At 64.1% G+C, this 16,646-nt stretch overlaps 1 protein-coding gene across 1 annotated transcript; it reads right to left on the bottom strand.

Moving 5' to 3' along the window:
• Positions 1-4,863: 4,863 nt before the first annotated feature.
• Positions 4,864-16,634, bottom strand: PHF24 (PHD finger protein 24). Its single transcript, XM_019531878.1, has 8 exons — positions 16,439-16,634; positions 9,143-9,518; positions 8,520-8,705; positions 8,076-8,154; positions 7,411-7,613; positions 6,046-6,212; positions 5,816-5,905; positions 4,864-5,271 (listed from the first exon to the last, which is right to left on the bottom strand). Exons 2-8 carry the CDS (start codon positions 9,512-9,514, stop codon positions 5,172-5,174), a joined length of 1,197 nt encoding a protein of 398 aa, XP_019387423.1. The 5' UTR covers positions 9,515-9,518; positions 16,439-16,634; the 3' UTR covers positions 4,864-5,171.
• Between the last annotated feature and the right edge of the window lie 12 nt (positions 16,635-16,646).

The raw sequence follows: 16,646 nt of genomic DNA, 5'->3' as shown, positions 1-16,646 counted from the left end.
TCCTTCTAGTATGCCCACGTCCCCCCACATCTTAGTGTCATCAGCAAATTTGAACAGGGTGCTTTTCACCCCCTCGTCCAAGTCACTGATGAAGATGTTGAACAGTGCGGGCCCGAGGACCGAGCCCTGCGGGACCCCAGTGCCACTGCCCATGTGAGTCTTTACCGAAAAGATGCAATGATCCTTTTAAGACACATCTGGCCTACACGTAATTCCTAACTCCAGGCTATTTTCCAGCTTTTTGCTTACAGAAAATCTTCAGGCAGCAGCCTGGGGTCTTTGCTTGGTGGTTTCAAAACGCCCAACGGAAGAAGAAGGACGCTCTCCCCTCCCCATAGGAATTTATCTGGCCAGGTCACCTGATGGACCAACCTGTACCAAGAATAAAGCCAGAAGAGAGGGATCAAGGTGGGGTAGAGAGAGGGGATTTTTTCACAGTGAGCATGTCCCTGGGGGTTGGTGACTAGGGTGACCATAGTCTGGGTTTTCCCGGACGTGTCTTCTTTTTTGGCCCCCTGTCCTCACGTCCGGGCAGTTTTTTAAAATCCGAGCTAATGTTTTTGCCTCTGCCTTCCCAAGCTGGCTGCTTGGGGCTGGCAGCAGCAGGCAAGGTGATTGGCTGTGCACCAGGTGCCAAGCTGCTCCCAGGTAAAGAGACACTGTGTGCGTGTCCACGTGCTTGTGTGTGTGCACGCACGCATGTGTGCATGGGAACTGCTTGGGCCGCAGGGGTGGGGGGGACAGTGGCTGCGGGTCGGGAGTGAGGGGCACCAGCAGGGCTGGGGGGCAGGGGTTGAACGGGGGGACACTGGCAGGGCTGGGGGGAGCAGGTGGTTGCAGGTTGGGAGTGAGAGGCACTGGCAGGGTTGTGGGGAGCAGGGTGGGGTGGCAGGGGGCTGCATCCGGGCAAGGGGTCCTGCTCCCGTTGTGCTGGGGAGACGCCCCAGTGCTGCTCCTGATGCCCCCTCTCCAGGGCGGGCACAGCTGGAGCACCCCATGCCGCAGGCCTCTGTGGGCGCTGGGGCAGCCGGGTGTAAGTTGGAGCAGCCTCGGGGATGCTCTGCTGGGGAGGGGGCTGGCGGCAAGGGGCAAGGGGCAGCCTGCCTTCTCATTCTGTGCTTTGGAAAGCCTTGTTGGGCCTCTAGACATGGGTACCCTGTCCCCAGGTCCCCGCCGGCTCCATGGGGAAGCTGCCTCTGCCATCGTGCTCGGTTACCCTGGGTGCAGTGGGGCTGGCGGGCAGATGTAGGCGACGTTGCTCCCGAATCTCAGCTGAGAGAGAAGGGGGTTGTCCTCCAGGGCTTCTCCCAGGGCAGCACAACACACAGCTGGAGCTGCAGAAGAAGCACAGCCCTTCTCTCCTGAGCCCGAGCCCTTGACATGCTCCCTGAGCTGCAGCCCGTGGACGTTTCAGCGGCTGGCCGGGGGAGGGAGCCAAGCGTGCACACACGGAGCCTGGTATTGCCAGAGCCTGTTTGCTTGTCCCCGGGAGGTGGATGCGGATTCCCTGCTGCAGGACCGGGCCCTGGGGTCTCCCACCCATAGGGGACCCCGTCGGACCGTGCCTGGTGGGCGCACGGAGCAAGGCTGTGGGCTCTGGCAGTGCACCCAGTTGGATGGGGCTGCACTGGGAAGCTGATGGGATGCCGGTCTCTCGCCCTCTTTGTCCCAGGGCTGCCTGCAGGGTGGGGGGGCTGCCCCCGGCCTGGTGCTGCATGCAGTCCAGGCCATCCTTGGAGCTCTGCTCCTGGCCTGGCATCCTCTGCCCTGCAGCTGCCAACTCACCGGGACAAAGCCATGCTTCCTAGTGGACACGGCCTGCTGCCCCAGCCTCAGTTTTGGGGCTGCAGGGGGTCCCCAGGACTGAGCCCAGCCCCGATTGCATGCAGCAGATGTGCACAGAGGGGTGCATACTGGCCTGACCCACTCTAAAGCCGCCCTCTGCTCCCACAGCTGGGAGCTCCAAAGGCTCCAGGAGGGTCCCCCAGCCCGTGCCTGTGGCCCCAGGACGTGGCACAGCTGGAGGGCACGGGCAGCTGCAGGCTCTGGGCTCTCCCAGAGCTTCCATCAGAGCATTTTTCCCAGCCCCTCTTCTTTCCATGGGATGCCGTCCCCTGCAGTGCATGGCTCACCCGTGCTCTTGCCATGGTGCCGGGTCCCCGGGAGCTCCCTCTGGTTCTTGGTACCCGCGGGTACCCTGCTGCCCTGGGGAGATGCCGTGCTTTTGGGGCCGGCTGCACCAGCGCAGGGCCAGGCGCTGCGCCGGCGGCTGTGACTCAGCACGGCACGGGCTCTCTAGCTGCATCCTGCGCTCCAGAGAGCACGGCTGGGCACGGCTCAGGGAATGGGTTTGGGAGTTCACTCCTGCCCCCCTCAACTCCCATCTCCCCTCAGCTTCCTTCCCGGTGCAAAGGGAGCCTGGGTTTGGGGTGGCCAGGGGCCCTGAGAGGCTCAGCCTGACAGCTTGGGGGCCTGGGATGAAGCCCCCCCTCTCCTGGAGCCTTGCAAAGAGGCTGCTTAGCCCGTGGATGCTGCGCCCCGAGCACGCCGGGTCGGTGAAATCAGATACAGCTGTTTAATGGACGCTGCTCGTTACATAGCACAGCCCCCAGATGCCCCCCTCCCTGCCGGCCTGGGGCAGTTATTTCCAGCTGTCCGAAGCAGGTGCTGAGCATGCACCCTGGGTCTTGTGCATGGCTTTCGGGTCTCCCTGGCTCTCCCCGCCTTCCCACAAGCCCCGTGTCCCCTCTGCCCTGCCTGCCTGTACAGCCCCTTGCACGTGTCACAAGTGTGCAGGTCCTGAGCAGACGAGGTGCTGAGCGTGCTGGGACAGTGGGGGGGCATGCTCTGAGTCCCAGGCTCCCTGGGGCGTGCCTGGACCCTTCCCCTGTGCATGGAGACTGCTTCCCCCAGGGTCTGCATGGGAAGCCAGGCAGCTCCATGCTCCGTGCCCACCGTGGGTGCAGCATGCGGGGCCAAGCGCACGCTGGCCCTGCTGACAGGGCACAAGCCCTGCTCCCATCCCCAGCTGAGTGCAGCCCCATGGTGGATGTGGGCAGCTGGAGGCCGAGGGAGGGCGGGTGGCTGGCATCGCAGCACTAGGGCCTGGCGCTATGTCAGGGTGACGGTGCCATGCTGCTCGGAGGTGGGACACTGGGTTTCTCTGGTTGCTTTGCACAGGGCTGATTCTGCCTCCGGCAGGGCACGGACTAGCTGTGACCCCCACGGGTCCCTTCCAGCCCCACTGCTCCAGGATTTCTATGATTCGATGACTGACCCTGACCTGGATCCTGCTCCCCGGGGTGCCTGGCATGGCTCTGGCAACCATGGGATTCAATGGCTTTATGCTTGCCCTTAGGAGTGGTGCAAGCCCTGGAGCTGGGGCTTTGCAGCAGGGCACAGGTCGAAGGGGACCGGGCTGGACGCTGCAGGCGCTCTTGGCCGGGCTGAGCCCAGGCAGACCTCCCTGCCCGTCCCTGGGGAGTGCTGGGCAGGGGGCAGGCTGGAGAGCTCCTGGCTTGGGTGTCTTCCCCGCTCTGTGCCGGTGGCAATGGGCTCCCCGAGCTCTCCGCCTGGGGTGCCAGAAGTCAGGACACGCACGAGCACCTTCAAATTTGGTGGCTGGTCTCCCAGCACGGGGCCTGCGGGGACAGGCAGAAGGTTACTGGTGGGGCTGTCGAGCACTGGGCGCAGGGGGCTGCTGAGCCATGTGTCCCAGCCCCTGCAGTGCCGCAGCAGGAGAGGCTTCCCCACTGGCATCACTCATGAGACCTGAGATCCACCATGAGGAGCTGAGAGCATAACCCTGCCCCAGGACCACTCGAGGGGTCCCAAACAGTCCTGGGATATAGCAGCAGACACCAGCGGCTCCCGGGGCGGCATTCGTCACATGCAATCGAAGGGCGTGAGTCTCCCGCCCTGGAGCCCTGGGTCCCGTGTTGGGTGCTGCGCTTCAAGAAGGACAGATTGGGAAGAGCCCAGCGCGGGGCAACAAGCATGATTAGGAGTCTGGGGGAGGCAAGAGAGGCCCAAAGAGCCCGGGTTATTTAGCCTGGAGAAGAGAAGACTGAGAGGGGGTTGATAATACCCGAAGGGCAATGACGGAGAGGATGGAGATGGAGATGGAGATGGAGATGGAGAGGATCCCCCTCCTGCTGTGGGGCCTGTCCTGGGGTGCTTGCACAAGTCACGGGGGAGGGGGTGATAGAAACAGCCCCCAGCAGAGCGGCTAGATGGCCAGGGGGCAAATGGGGCAGGGGCACGGCCCCCAGTACCAGTCAGTTCCAGCAACTAGTGGCGTCCGGCCAGGACATCGTGACATGGCTGCTTGCCCAGCAGCAATGGCACGCCACGGGGTATGTTTATACTGGAGACCAACGAGCGCGGCAAGGTGGTGGGGCCACATCAGTATTCCCAGCCAATCGGAAATCAGAATGCCGCACGATTTACGGGTCCAGTCCTCTCCCAGCAAATCAGAACGCAGAACGCTGGAAGACCACGTGTGTTCGGTCCTCTCTCAGCCAATGACAAACCAGAATGCTGCAAAACCATAAGCATCCTGCCTTCTCTCAGCCAATCAGAAGTCTGATGAACTGCATGGATGTGATGGGTTGGTTTCCCCCCAGCCAACCAAAAACCAGGGAGCTGCCAGACCATGCGTTCAATCCTTTCCCAGCCAATCAGAAACCAGCATGCTGCAGGATATATGCGTTCAGTCCTCTCCCAGCCAGTTCGAAGCCAGACGCCTGCAAGACTGTCTGCGTTCGATCCTTTCCCAGCCAATCAGAAACTGGAACGCTGCAAAACCGTAAGCATCCTACCCTCTGGCACCCAATCAGAAGTCAGATGAACGGCATGGGTCGGTTTCCCCCCAGCCAATCGGAAAGCAGCACGCAGCAGGGCTGTGTGCATAGCCATGTGCTTGTGGGGGTGGGGCGTGGCCATCTCTCAGCCAATCAGGAGTCTGCTGACTTGTGTGCAGGTGGGACCAGGGGCAGGTCCAGATGCCCCAGCCCGGTGGGCGTCGGGGCAGGAGGCCTGGTCCAGGGTGGAGCCGTCCACTGTCCGGCCGGCCGCGAGCGTGGCTAACACAAAACGGGCTCGCCCCCGGCTGGGTGCCGGCCTGGCCTCAACGCCCGGGGCTGGGGGGGCGTCCCGCTCCCCGGCAGCCTCTACGCCTGCGGCTTCAGGTGGACGGCAGGGCTGTTGGGGCGGGCGGCCAGGATGTACGCCACGTTCTCCCCCAGGAAGGTCGGCCAGTCCACGAGCCTGCTGGGGAGAGCGTGGGAGGTCAGGATCGTGGCCGGCGGAGCGGGGAACGCAGGGAGCACGCATGCACCAGGTGGTCCGGAGCAGCCGGTTCCGGCCCCGGCCCTCTACCAGCATCAGCACGGACAGGGAAACCGAGGCATGGGTGGGCAAAGGGATGTGGTCGAGGTTATCAGAGTGGGTGAGTGTCGGGGCAGGGTCCGGACAGGCAGCCCCGAGGCACAGCTGGATGCGGCCACATCTCACTGGGCGAGTTGCCTTGACGGGCACCAGCCTTGGCTGCATGGGCTGGGCGGCTACAGCACCAGCCATCGGGCCCTGCACAGTCCTCAGGTGCTCCACCGGCTGCAGGGAATGGCGCCGTGCCTCAGTTTCCCCAGGGCTAGGCGCCATGCCCCGGTTTCCTCAGGGAAGGCTGGTGACTGCAAATTGCTGCACACGGCAGGGCTGTGAGGATGGCAGTGCCACGACCGCAAGGGGCCAGGCCCGTCTTCCAGAGGGAACACCGGTTTCCCCCCGCCCCGTCTCCAACCCCGGCTGCACTCACCTGGGCTCCTCCTGCTCCGGGGCCTTGTCCTGGCTCTTGCTGCTTGTGCTGCTGGGGCTGCTCTCCGACATGGGCCCCACGTGGCTGATGCTGCAGAGAACAGGGTGCATTGCGGCTGCAGGCCATGCACCCGGTGCCCGGCACTGCGCCGGCTGCTACCCAGCTGCACCAGGGAGATTGGCGCAGGGGGGCAGGACGGGGCCGGGGGGTCACGGCGCTGCGGCACTGACCTGACGTTGCAGGACGGGGCGTCGGGGGGATGCTTGCGGAACCAGGCGAGCTGGGCGCGGCGACACTCGGCCTGGCTGACCCTCCCGTCGGGGTCCCGGGGCAGGGCCAGGAAGGCGACGCGCGCCCGCTCCCGCTCCTTGGCTGTCAGCAGGTGCAGCAACGAGTTCTGCAAGGTGCAGAGGGCAGGGTGGGCGCTGGCGGGGGCCCCTGGGGTCCCGTACCATGCCATGCCGCAGAGACAGGGCCTGAGGGGTATTATTTCGCACCCCCAGCTCCACGGTGCCTCCGGGAGGGTCTGGCGGATGCCAGGTGTGTGTGCCAGAGGCACCACGTGAGTGTCTGTCCTCCGTGCGGATGCACCCCGTTGCTCACAGGCGGTTGCATGCAGCCATGCTCACAGCCACACTGTGCACACGTGAAAATGCCACTCAGGCCTGGAAAGGCACACGTGTCCCCACACCTCCACACTCACGCATGGGTAGCTGGGACACACAGGTGCAGGTAGGTGGGCTCACTGAAAGAGCAAGGCAGCATGCAAACCCAGACGCGCACACGCACACATGCACAGGGCAAGGCAACATGAGCATGCAGACATGCACATACATGAGTGCACAGAGCAAGGCACCATGAAAACTTGGACACACACACACATGCATGCACACACATGTGCGTGCACAGCGAGGCAGCATGCAGAGATGCTCACACAGAGAGCCAGGTAACGTGCAAACCCAGACATACGCACACACACACACACATACACACCCAGATACATACACACACGTGTACACACACATGCAGAGATATGCACACACACAAAAAGCAAAGAAACGTGCAAATCCAGATGTACATGCATGCACGCAGAAGGCAACACGCAAACCCAGAATCCTACACACAGAGCAAGGCAACACGCAAAGAGGCACACACATACACACAGAGCCAGGTAATGTGCAAACCCAGACATACACACACGGACACAAAGGGCAGCATGCACACCCAGATGTGCACACATATGCACACCCAGAGGAAGGCAGACACTCACACACAGGGCAACATGCAAGCACCAACAAACAGAACAAGGCAAAACGTGCACACATGCACACACACAGAGCAAGGCAGCATGCAAACCCAGACGTGTCCATCCACGGGCCCCAGCACCGGAGCCACGAAGAGGAGAGGCCTGGACTGACTAGTGGCAATAGTAGGCTGTTATCTTGTACCAGGGACCCACCAACCCTGGGGCAGACCCAGCTTCCTGGCATCAGCAGAGGAGCCTGGTCCAAGGGGCTCCCTCCCTAGCCCCGGGACTCACCTGTCCCACCCTGAGCACCCCAAGGCACCCCCAGCCCTGTGCCCCTGCCCTGTACCTGCGGCCGGAGCTTCTGGAGCAGCTGGATGGACTCATGGGACAGGAAGTCGGCCCACTCCACGTGGCCCCGCTTGTCGGGGTCCAGGGCGCCGAACTGCAGGGTGGCACGCTCCTCCTGGGCCTCCCCCATGGGCCGCTCGAACTGGCGCTTGTGCACCAGGTGCTTGTAGGCCAGGAAGCCGTCCAGCGTCAGGCAGGTGTCTGCAACGGCCCCCAGGCTCTGTCAGCACCCTGCCTCCCCTAGCACCCTTTGCTGGGACCAGTGCCCTGCTCCCCCCGAGAGCACCCATGCCCTCGGGCACCTCCGCTGCAGAGAGGAGCTTTGGGGACCCCCCCATTTGTGCAGGCTGATGGGGGGCTGGAAAAGCTGAGTCCCGGAGGCTTCCTGGGAGACACCCTCGCACCTGCTTTTCTCCCCTCTACATATTGCAGACGCGTGACACACGCATGCAGCACGGGCATGCATGCAGGGCCTGGCTGCGGTGCTCCAAAGCCCTGGAGGGAGGGGAGACGCTCCCTGGGGCTGTCGGCACTAGTAGAGCTTTTATCTGGGGTCTGAGCAGGGGTTGCAGTTCCATGCACCCACCAGCGCCATGCCAGGCAGGGCAGGCAGGTCCCCAGCTTTGGAGCTGGGGGACACGGGGACACGGGGGTGGCACTCACCCGGGATGATGTGGCACTGCCGGAAGGTCTCCATGAGGCTGTACATCTCCTCCTCGGTCAGCAGCAGGTTGAGGTTGTCCTGAACGGGGCAGAGAGGGGGCATGGGGGTGAAGAAGTGCGGGGCAGCAGCCACCCCTACCCCCCTCGGCTCTTTGCCCCCAGGCACCAGCCATGGGCCAGGTCTCGGGGGGCTGCCTCTTCACCACTGTCATGGCCAGGGGTCTGGAGCAACAAAGTCGTGAGAGACCAGGGGATCCCTTGGGGGCTGGGGTGTCCGTCTCCATCCCCATAGCACCCCTGTAGCGGAGCTAGCAGGAGGGAGGGTATGGCGGTGAAAGCCACAGAGCGCTGTCTACACCAGGGCTCCTGCTGCCCTGCGCCTGGCACAGCCCGGGGGGACCCCCCAGGACGGGGTGGGGGTGCCCCATGGGGTGCAGCACTCACGCAGTAGTAGCAGCTCCAGCCGGTCTCGGTGTGAGCCGTCTCGGTGAGCTCGGTGGCGCTGCCTTGGGGCAGGTAGCCCATGCGGCGCAGGCAGCCGTCGTGGTAGACGCGCGTGCACACCCGGCAGGGGAACAGGCTCTCGGCCGTCCACACCTCGCAGATCTCGCACATCTCGTCATTGGTGACCTGCCGCGGGCGGGCATGGGGGTGTCACCGCCTGGGCCCGTGCCGCAGATGCCCCCCTCCAGCTCCAGCGCTGGGGGAGCCTGGCAGGACGCTGCAAGGACTGCCCCAGCTCTGCCCAGGCGCTGGATCATAGCAAGGCGCGACAGCCCCCGGGGAGCTCTCCACGCCGGCCATCCATCCGGGCGCCTGTCACCGGCGGAAGAGCCTCTCCAAGCAGGAACGGCTCCCGCGGGCAGTGCCAGGCCTTGGCTGCACGCTCGGGCTCAATGCGGCCCCCGCCCCGGGCAAAGCAGCCGCGGGGGGGCGCAGCAGCCCCCAGGTGCGAGCAGAGCTGGGTCATGCTCCTGGCAGGAGAGCGGGGTCAGGCTGCGGCCCTCCCCACGTGCTGGGCTCCATGCTCGGGTCCCCACCCCGTGCCCTCGCCCACCACAGCCCACCTGCTCCCGTCGCTCCAGGCTGATGTCGGGCGGCTCATCGTCCCCCAGCTCCCGCGTGGGCCGGACGAAGGCCGGCGGCGTGAAGCGGTTGGCGCGGTCGAACTCCTCGGGCTCCACGCCTCGCCCGTCCCGCAGCCGCTCCCAGGCCGCCCGGCTGGCGCTGGCCTCGGGCCGCGGCGAGGGTCCGGCGGCCTCGTCCTCGGTCACCTCCTGCACGGCGTGCTCCGGCGTGCCCCGCTGCGGCCCTGCCACCGCCTCCCCCTTGCGCTTGGCTGCCGGCCGCTCCCGCAGCCCGTCCTTGAAGGCCGACACGGCCAGGCTGACCTTCTGGACCTGCTCCACCGTCTGCCGCCGTGACAGCAGCACCCCCATGGCTCTGCGGGGGGAGCAAGAAGCAGCCAGCTCTGGGGTGCGCTATCTCAGCTCTGTAGAGAGGAGTCCTCCCTGTGCTGTCGTCAGCAAAGCCCCAGCAGTGCTTCACCCTGCACAGCAATGCTTCCCCCAGCTCGGAAATGCAGCCAGCTCTGGGGTTTGCTCCACCAGCTATTTAGATAGGAGTCCCTCTCCCCTTCCTGAACTGCAGCTAGCTCTGGGGTGGGCTCCACCAGCTGTCTGGACAGGTGTCACCCACTGTGCTCTGAAATGCAGCCAGCTCTGGGGTGCACTCTTTAGACAGGAGTTGCTCTCCCGACCCCAAAATGCAGCTACCTCAAAGCCAAGGCTTGGCAATGCTTAAAGTCAAGCAGCCTGCCACGCACAGATCCTGCATGCATGAACTAGTGCACTTGCACACGTGTGTGCATGCCTGCATATGAATACATAGGCAAACACGCACGCAGGCACACACCTACCTGTGTACACAGCCGCACGCTCACACATGCATGCACATGCGGTCCTCCACCCCTCTGCTGCCAGGCTGCGGCGCGCCCCAGGAGCGCTGCCCGCTTCCCGCGCTCTCTGCTCTGCTTGTGGGTGCTCTCGATTTCCTCTCCTGTTGCCAGGGAAACCCCAAATCCCAGCCGTGGATCTAGCAGGTGAGCGACGCGCCGGGGCCCTGCTGGGCTCTGCACTGACTCCAGTGGTGGTTGGGGGGGTGGGGGGCAGGAGCCCCACAAAACGGCACCCCATGGCCTGCAGAATGCAGCCTGCCTTGGCCCAGGACCCCCCAAAGGGCCCATTGCCCCATCCCCGCAGCTGGGAGTGTCTGAGGGATCCCAGGTGCGCGTGCGAGAGGCACCACGGGTGTGTCCGTGTCCCACACAGATGCACCCCGACACTCACAGGCTGCTGCTCCCAAGCACACCCGCAGCCACGCTGTGCACATGGCACCCGGGCCCAGAAAGGCCCATGTGTGCACATGCCTTTGCACATGGGTGTGTGCAGCTGGGAAACAGCTGCAGGTAGATGGTCACACTGAGGGAGACACAGGTGCAGAGCAAGACCATGCGGGAATCCAGACATGCGCACACATGTACACTCACACACACAAGGCAACACACACACACAGGGCAATGTGCAAACTCAGAAACGCACAGAGCAAGGTAACGTGCAAACCCATATGTACACACATGCATATAAGGCAATGTTCAAACACACACGCGCGCGCACGCACACACACACAGAGCAAGGCAACATGCAAACCCAAATGCACATGCACGCGTGCAAACACACACACACACACACACATACAGAGCAAGGAAATGTGCAAACCCAAATGCAACACATACAAACACATGCAAGGCAACATACAAACTCACACGTGCATGCACGCACACACACACACGGTAACGTACAAACCCAGATACACGCAAACACACGCACACGCCGAGCAAGTTGCCATGCTAAACCCCACACCGCACACCGGCACGCACATGCCCTCACACATGCCTACCCCCACTCCGGATCAGAGCCGCCCTGATCTGTGCCCTGCTAATCCCCCCGGCTCAGGGCCGCGCCGGGAGAGTCGCGTCCCAGCGCCTGCTCCGCCGTGGTCTACGAGCTGCAGCACACAGATGTTCCCAGTACCGAGCGGCGCCGTCCGGGGCAGAGCACAGCTGGATGGATTAGGAGCTGCTGGAGGGGGCAATGCAGCCCTCGAACAGCTGCTGGCAACAGGGCACCCCCAACGGGGGGCAGGGCGGCTGGCACCGAAGCTGCTGGAGGGGGCCAAGGAGGGCTTGCTGGGAGCTCAGGACCACCCCAGCCCAATGCACTTCCACACCCCTAACTTCCCACATCGGACAGGACAGGAGGCTGGGGAGAGTGGCTGCGTGGGGGCCAGAGCAGACCTGAGCCCCGGGTGATGCTGCAGCAAGAAGGGCTGATGGCTCCCGCATAGCTGCAGGGGAGCAGGGAGGGGAACTGTCCGGTGACACCTATGCTGGACCCCTTCGGAAGAGGAGGCTGGGATATCCGAGAAGGACCCAGGGTGGCTGAGAGCTTGGGCTATTTCTCCTCCCACGGCACAAAGGCAGCTCCTTTGCACGGTGAAAGCACTTTGCATGGGGAGAAGCCACTGGGTGCACCTAGGCCTCTGGTGTTGGGCAGTCAGAGCAAGAGCTGGGGCTGGAAACCGCGTGAACGGACCCACTCCCTGCACTTCTCACGACACTTGAGCCCGGCTCTGGCGACTGCGCCCAACCGAAGCCCATCTCTCCCCCACTGACTCCGCAGGCTGCAGGCCCGGGGGCCCGTGCGCGGCTGGGGAGACCGGGTCTAAAGCAGCCTCCAGAGCAATGTGCCTCAGCTGCTGTGCCCCCAAATCCACCTGCGCGGGGCTCTGGGAAGCTGGCCTGGGTGGCCCAAAGGCCCCTTGTGGGAGGATGAGCCAGGAGAGCCCTTGGCTGGGTCATCATTCGGACGCTGTTAGCGGCTGAAGCGCACCGCGGCGCAGCCGCAGGACTCGTGACGGAGCGCGGGGCGTCTGGGGGCACCGGCTGCGCCTTTTATCCCTGCTTCGCGGAGGGAAGCGTCTCCTGCAGCAAGACGTGAGGGTCCAGTGCACTGTGGGCGGAGAACCCCCCCGACACCCGTGCACATATGTGCACACCCATGCACACACACGTGCACAGAGACTTCCAGCCCTGTAGGGACATGTACAGAGAGGCAGCATCTCATGTGCATACAAGCGTATGCACATGTTCTCCAGCACATGGCTACACACACACATGTGTGAACACACACACACACAGAGACAGGTGCATGGACATGGATCCACACACACAGCTGTTAGTGCGGGTGCATGCCTTACTGCAAACTGGGGCATGTATAGTCACACGCCCACCTGGGTGTATTGCCCACATGTCTGTTCCTGCATGATATACCTGCATGTGTGAATATCTACTGACACACCTGTCAGGGCTTGTGCAACATGCAAGCACATGTGTCTTGTGAGTTCACTGTCATCCACAGGGGTGTATAGGCCTGTGTATCATCATGGGGCGTGCATGATGGGTGTGCACCCACACACATACACCCACGTATGGGCAGGGTCTCAGAGGTGGAATATGGTGTGTTGCACCAGGAGGTTGTGTGTTACTCGGGTCCTGGGGGCTGGAGCAGGGAGAGGCGAGAGCAGAAGCACCCCAAAGTGCCAGCGCTCCGAGTAATATGCACCAGTTCCCGAGTAACAGCACCAGCACCCCAAGTACCAGTGCTCTGAGTACCAGTTCCAGCACCCCAAGTAGTGACACCAACACCCCGAGTAACAGCACGAGCACCCCAAGTAATAGCACCAGTACTCCAAGTAACAGTTCCAGTACCCCAAGTAATGGCAGCAGCACCTTGAGTAACAGTGCCAGACCCTGAGTACCAGCACCCCAAAAAATGGCACGAGCCCCCTGAGTAATGGCACCAGCACCCCAAGGAACAGCACCAGTATTTCTAGCACTTCAAGTAATAGCACCAGCACCCTGAGTAACAGCACCGGCACTGTAAGGACCAGTGGCGGTGCTCTGAATAACTGTCCCAGCACCTCGAGTAACAGTACCAGACACGCTGAGTAATGGCACCAGCACCCGGAATAACAGCACCAGCACCCCAAGCAATGGCACCAGCACCCCAAGCAATGGCACCAGCACCCCAGGGCACAGCACCAGTACTCTGAGCAGCAGCACCAGGACCCAAAGTAACAGCACCAGTACTCCAAGGACTGGCATCGGTACCCTAGGTAATGGCACTGGTACGCCTGGTAACAGCACCAGCTCTCTGAGGAAACGGTCCCAGTTCCGTGAGTGACAGCGCTGGTACTCTAGGTAACCGCATCGGTACTCCCAGCAGCAGTACCAGTGCTCGGAGCAATGCACCAGCACCCAATCGGCAGCACCAGGGCTCTGAAGCCTGGCACCAGCACACCACGTATTGGCACCACTACGCTGAACTACGGCACCAGCATCATGAGTAACGGCACCAGCGCTTGGAGTCACGGCACTTATACTCTGAGTAGCAGCACAGACATGCGGTGTAGCAGCACCAGTACCAGAGGCACGGCCTCAGCACCCTGCACGACGGCCCTGGTGCCAGTTCCTGGACCAGCAGGAGCAGGGCCCTGTGCGACGCCAGAGTACTGCAGTACCACGGCCCAGTACCAGGCAAGAGTACTGGGGTAACAGCACCCCTGGGAACAGCGACGGGCCCTCACATGGCAACAACACCAGTCCCAGCAGCAATATCCCAGCAGTACCTCCGAGGAAGGTGACAGGACCCCTACTCCCAGCCCTCTGAATCAGAGCAATGGGCCCCAGTGAGCGGTGCCCCAGGGGGAAGGGGCCTCCTCCATGCCCCGTGCCTGGCCCAGACGCCAGCGGCTCCCAGCCTTCCTGGACCTGAGCCCCCTTCACTGGCCTCGAGGCTCCTCTCCCTGCACCTGAGGAGACAGAGTGACTGGAGCACTGGCTTGGAGACCAGCGGGCTCACCCCAGCTCTGCCACTGATGTGCTGCGTGCCCCCGGTCAAATCTCTTCGCCACCCCATGCTTCCATTTCCATGCTGCTCTCGGTGACCACGGCCTCCAGGGCAAGGTGCCTTGAGACCAAGCAACAGCACAAGGCCGGGGAAGAGCCAAGCCCTGACCAAGCTGTGCCAGAGGAGTGGGGTCTTGGTGCCAGCCGGCGGATACCAGACTGGGCCCAGTGCCTCTGCTCACCTTGGCATGGGCACGGCCACCTCGACCTTGGCACGGGGCAGGGGAGGGGCTATTTTTAGATCTCCTCTCAGGGTAAATTTGGGCATGGGCTGGTGCCATGGCAGGGCTTGTCCAAGGTTGCGCTCAGCCCTCTTGGCAGCAGATGGAGCAGGCGTCCAGCCCCCTCCCCCCAGCTCCTGCCCATCCCCTCCCGACGCGCCATTTCCCCTGGCCGCTGGGCCGGGAGGAGGGCGGCTCCATCCCTTCCGTCCCTGGGGGAGGAGAAGCACTTAGCGGGTTACATCTTCTAAGTGCTTCCCAGCTGAGCTCCTCTCCTCTCCCCAGGGCCTGGCCAGGCCGCGGCCACGGCAGGTCCTGGGCGTGGGGAGCGTCCCGGGCTCAGAGCAGCGTTGCAGCCCCTGGACAGGGTGGGAAGGGGCCTCCCCAGGGACTGCTTCCATGGGGGTCTGCTTCAGTGCCCCCTTTGCCTAGCTCCACGCAATGCCCTAAGGTGGATAAGGCAAAGCCAAACGGATGCCCACGGGCTCAGGCTGGATCCTGTCTCTCCCTCTCCCCCGCCCCATACCACAGAGGGGAAACTGAGGCACAGAGAGGGGCGGGGGCTCCCTGAGACTGCATGTGCATGTGCCAGTGGTGCTCCAGCCCTGCCCCACCCCTGCACAGGCATCGGGCCAGCCCAGGCTGCAGGTCCTGCCCCCGCTCCCCGCTGCTGTTTGTCTGTCTGCAGAGTCACGGGCAGGCCCGTCCGTGTCCCAGAGCCGTGGGCTCTAGGCGGTCCGTCTGTCCGTCCTTCTGCACCGTGCCGGGCACCCAGGGGTCTGGTTCCCTTGGGACCCCCAGGCCCAGGCCGCATCTAGGGGGAACGGGGCAGCTGAGCTGCTGCCCAGGCAGAGGACCCAGGGCTGGGGCTTGGAGCTGTCCTGCCCCACGCTGCATCTGCACAGCCAGAGCCCCCCACCCGTGCCCTGGCCCACGCACAGCGCTGACCCCCTACTGCCTCCTTGCCCCCCCTTCCACGGGGCTTTTCCTTATAACCAGGAGGCTTTGTGGGGCACAGGGGGCCGGGGTGCAGCCGGCTGGGGCGGGGGCTGGCTTGCCTCTACCCCTCTCCGCTCGGCTCGGGTTGTCTGCTCCCCGTCAGGCACCCAGCAACGTGGCGGGCGTCTCCAGGGCTGGGAGTGCGGGGGGGCTGCAGGCTTCACCCCACCGGCCCGCCCCGCTGGGATCGCCCTGGGTGCAAAGAGCCGGTGGCTCTGGGGGGAGGCCGGCGGTCCCTGCAGCCAGGTGGCTCCGTGCCTGGGCTGGGGGCCTGCTCTGTGCCCCATAGCTACCCAGGGGCCTGGCTGGCGATGCGGGGGTCTGCTTCGGGGCAGAACCACATGTGACATCAGCATCCTGCAGCTGGAGGAGCTTCCTGCCCTTTCCTGGGGGGGTGAAAACCCTTCGGCTCCCCCCCGGCTTCCCTGTGTGGACCCTCTGGCACGCAGCGGGAGCGTGGCGGGGGGAATAGCCACCGCCCGCCCTGCTCCCTGCCTCGCACGACCTGCCCAGCCCTGCGGCCCCGCGGCTTGCCCGGCCCCGGGAGGCTCTGGGGACGGTGGCTGCAGGGGAGGTGAGACTGGAAGACCTCCCTGGGGTCTGATGGGGGGTCTGGCCCGGTTGGGCTGGGGGTGCATCGCCCGGCTACGCCCCGAGAAGCCGTGCTGGGAGCAGACGTGGCCTGTGGGCAAAAAGGGGTTAAAGCAGGTGGGACACTAAGGGGCCACAGAAAGGCCCCTGGAGCCATCCCAGAGTCCTCTGCACCTGCCCCACGGGGCACTAGGGCTGGGGCCATGGTGGGGGGATGCCGGCAGGAGGGGGTAGCACCACCAGGCAGCCGCACCCTGCCTGGCGCCGGGGCACTGCCTGCCCCGCTGGGAGGTGACGCGGCGCGAGGAGAGGGGCTGGGGGACCCTGCCCGGGGTGCAGACATCGCCGCGGCTGCCTCCAGCCCTCGCACCGAGCCCCTCTGCAATCTCTGCAGCCACGGGGGAGCACTGGAGTTCCCCCCCGCCCGCCAAGCCGGCTGGGGGCAAAGTGACCTCTCCCTGCAGTCTCCCCTGCCCCCCCCGGTGCATGCACATGCAGGGACCGCCGTGCCCCCAGCCTCTCACCCGTCAGGATCCGGACGCTGCCAGCCAGAGACCTATGGGGCCATGCTCTTGTCCAGGCGGATGCCCCCGTCCGGCCCCTGGCTTGCCCTGCCGGGGACGGCGCGCCCAGGGCCGTGGTACCTGGAGAATGGATGCAGCAGGAGGAGGGATGCGGGAGGAGGATGCTGAGCGGTGCCTGCGTCTGGCGTGTGCGCGCACACACACACAC

Source organism: Crocodylus porosus, unplaced genomic scaffold (assembly GCF_001723895.1).
Source record: "Crocodylus porosus isolate Cpor-Errol unplaced genomic scaffold, CroPor_comp1, whole genome shotgun sequence".
Classification (NCBI taxonomy): Eukaryota; Metazoa; Chordata; order Crocodylia; family Crocodylidae; genus Crocodylus; species Crocodylus porosus.
This window is presented reverse-complemented; position numbering and strand designations above follow the sequence as displayed.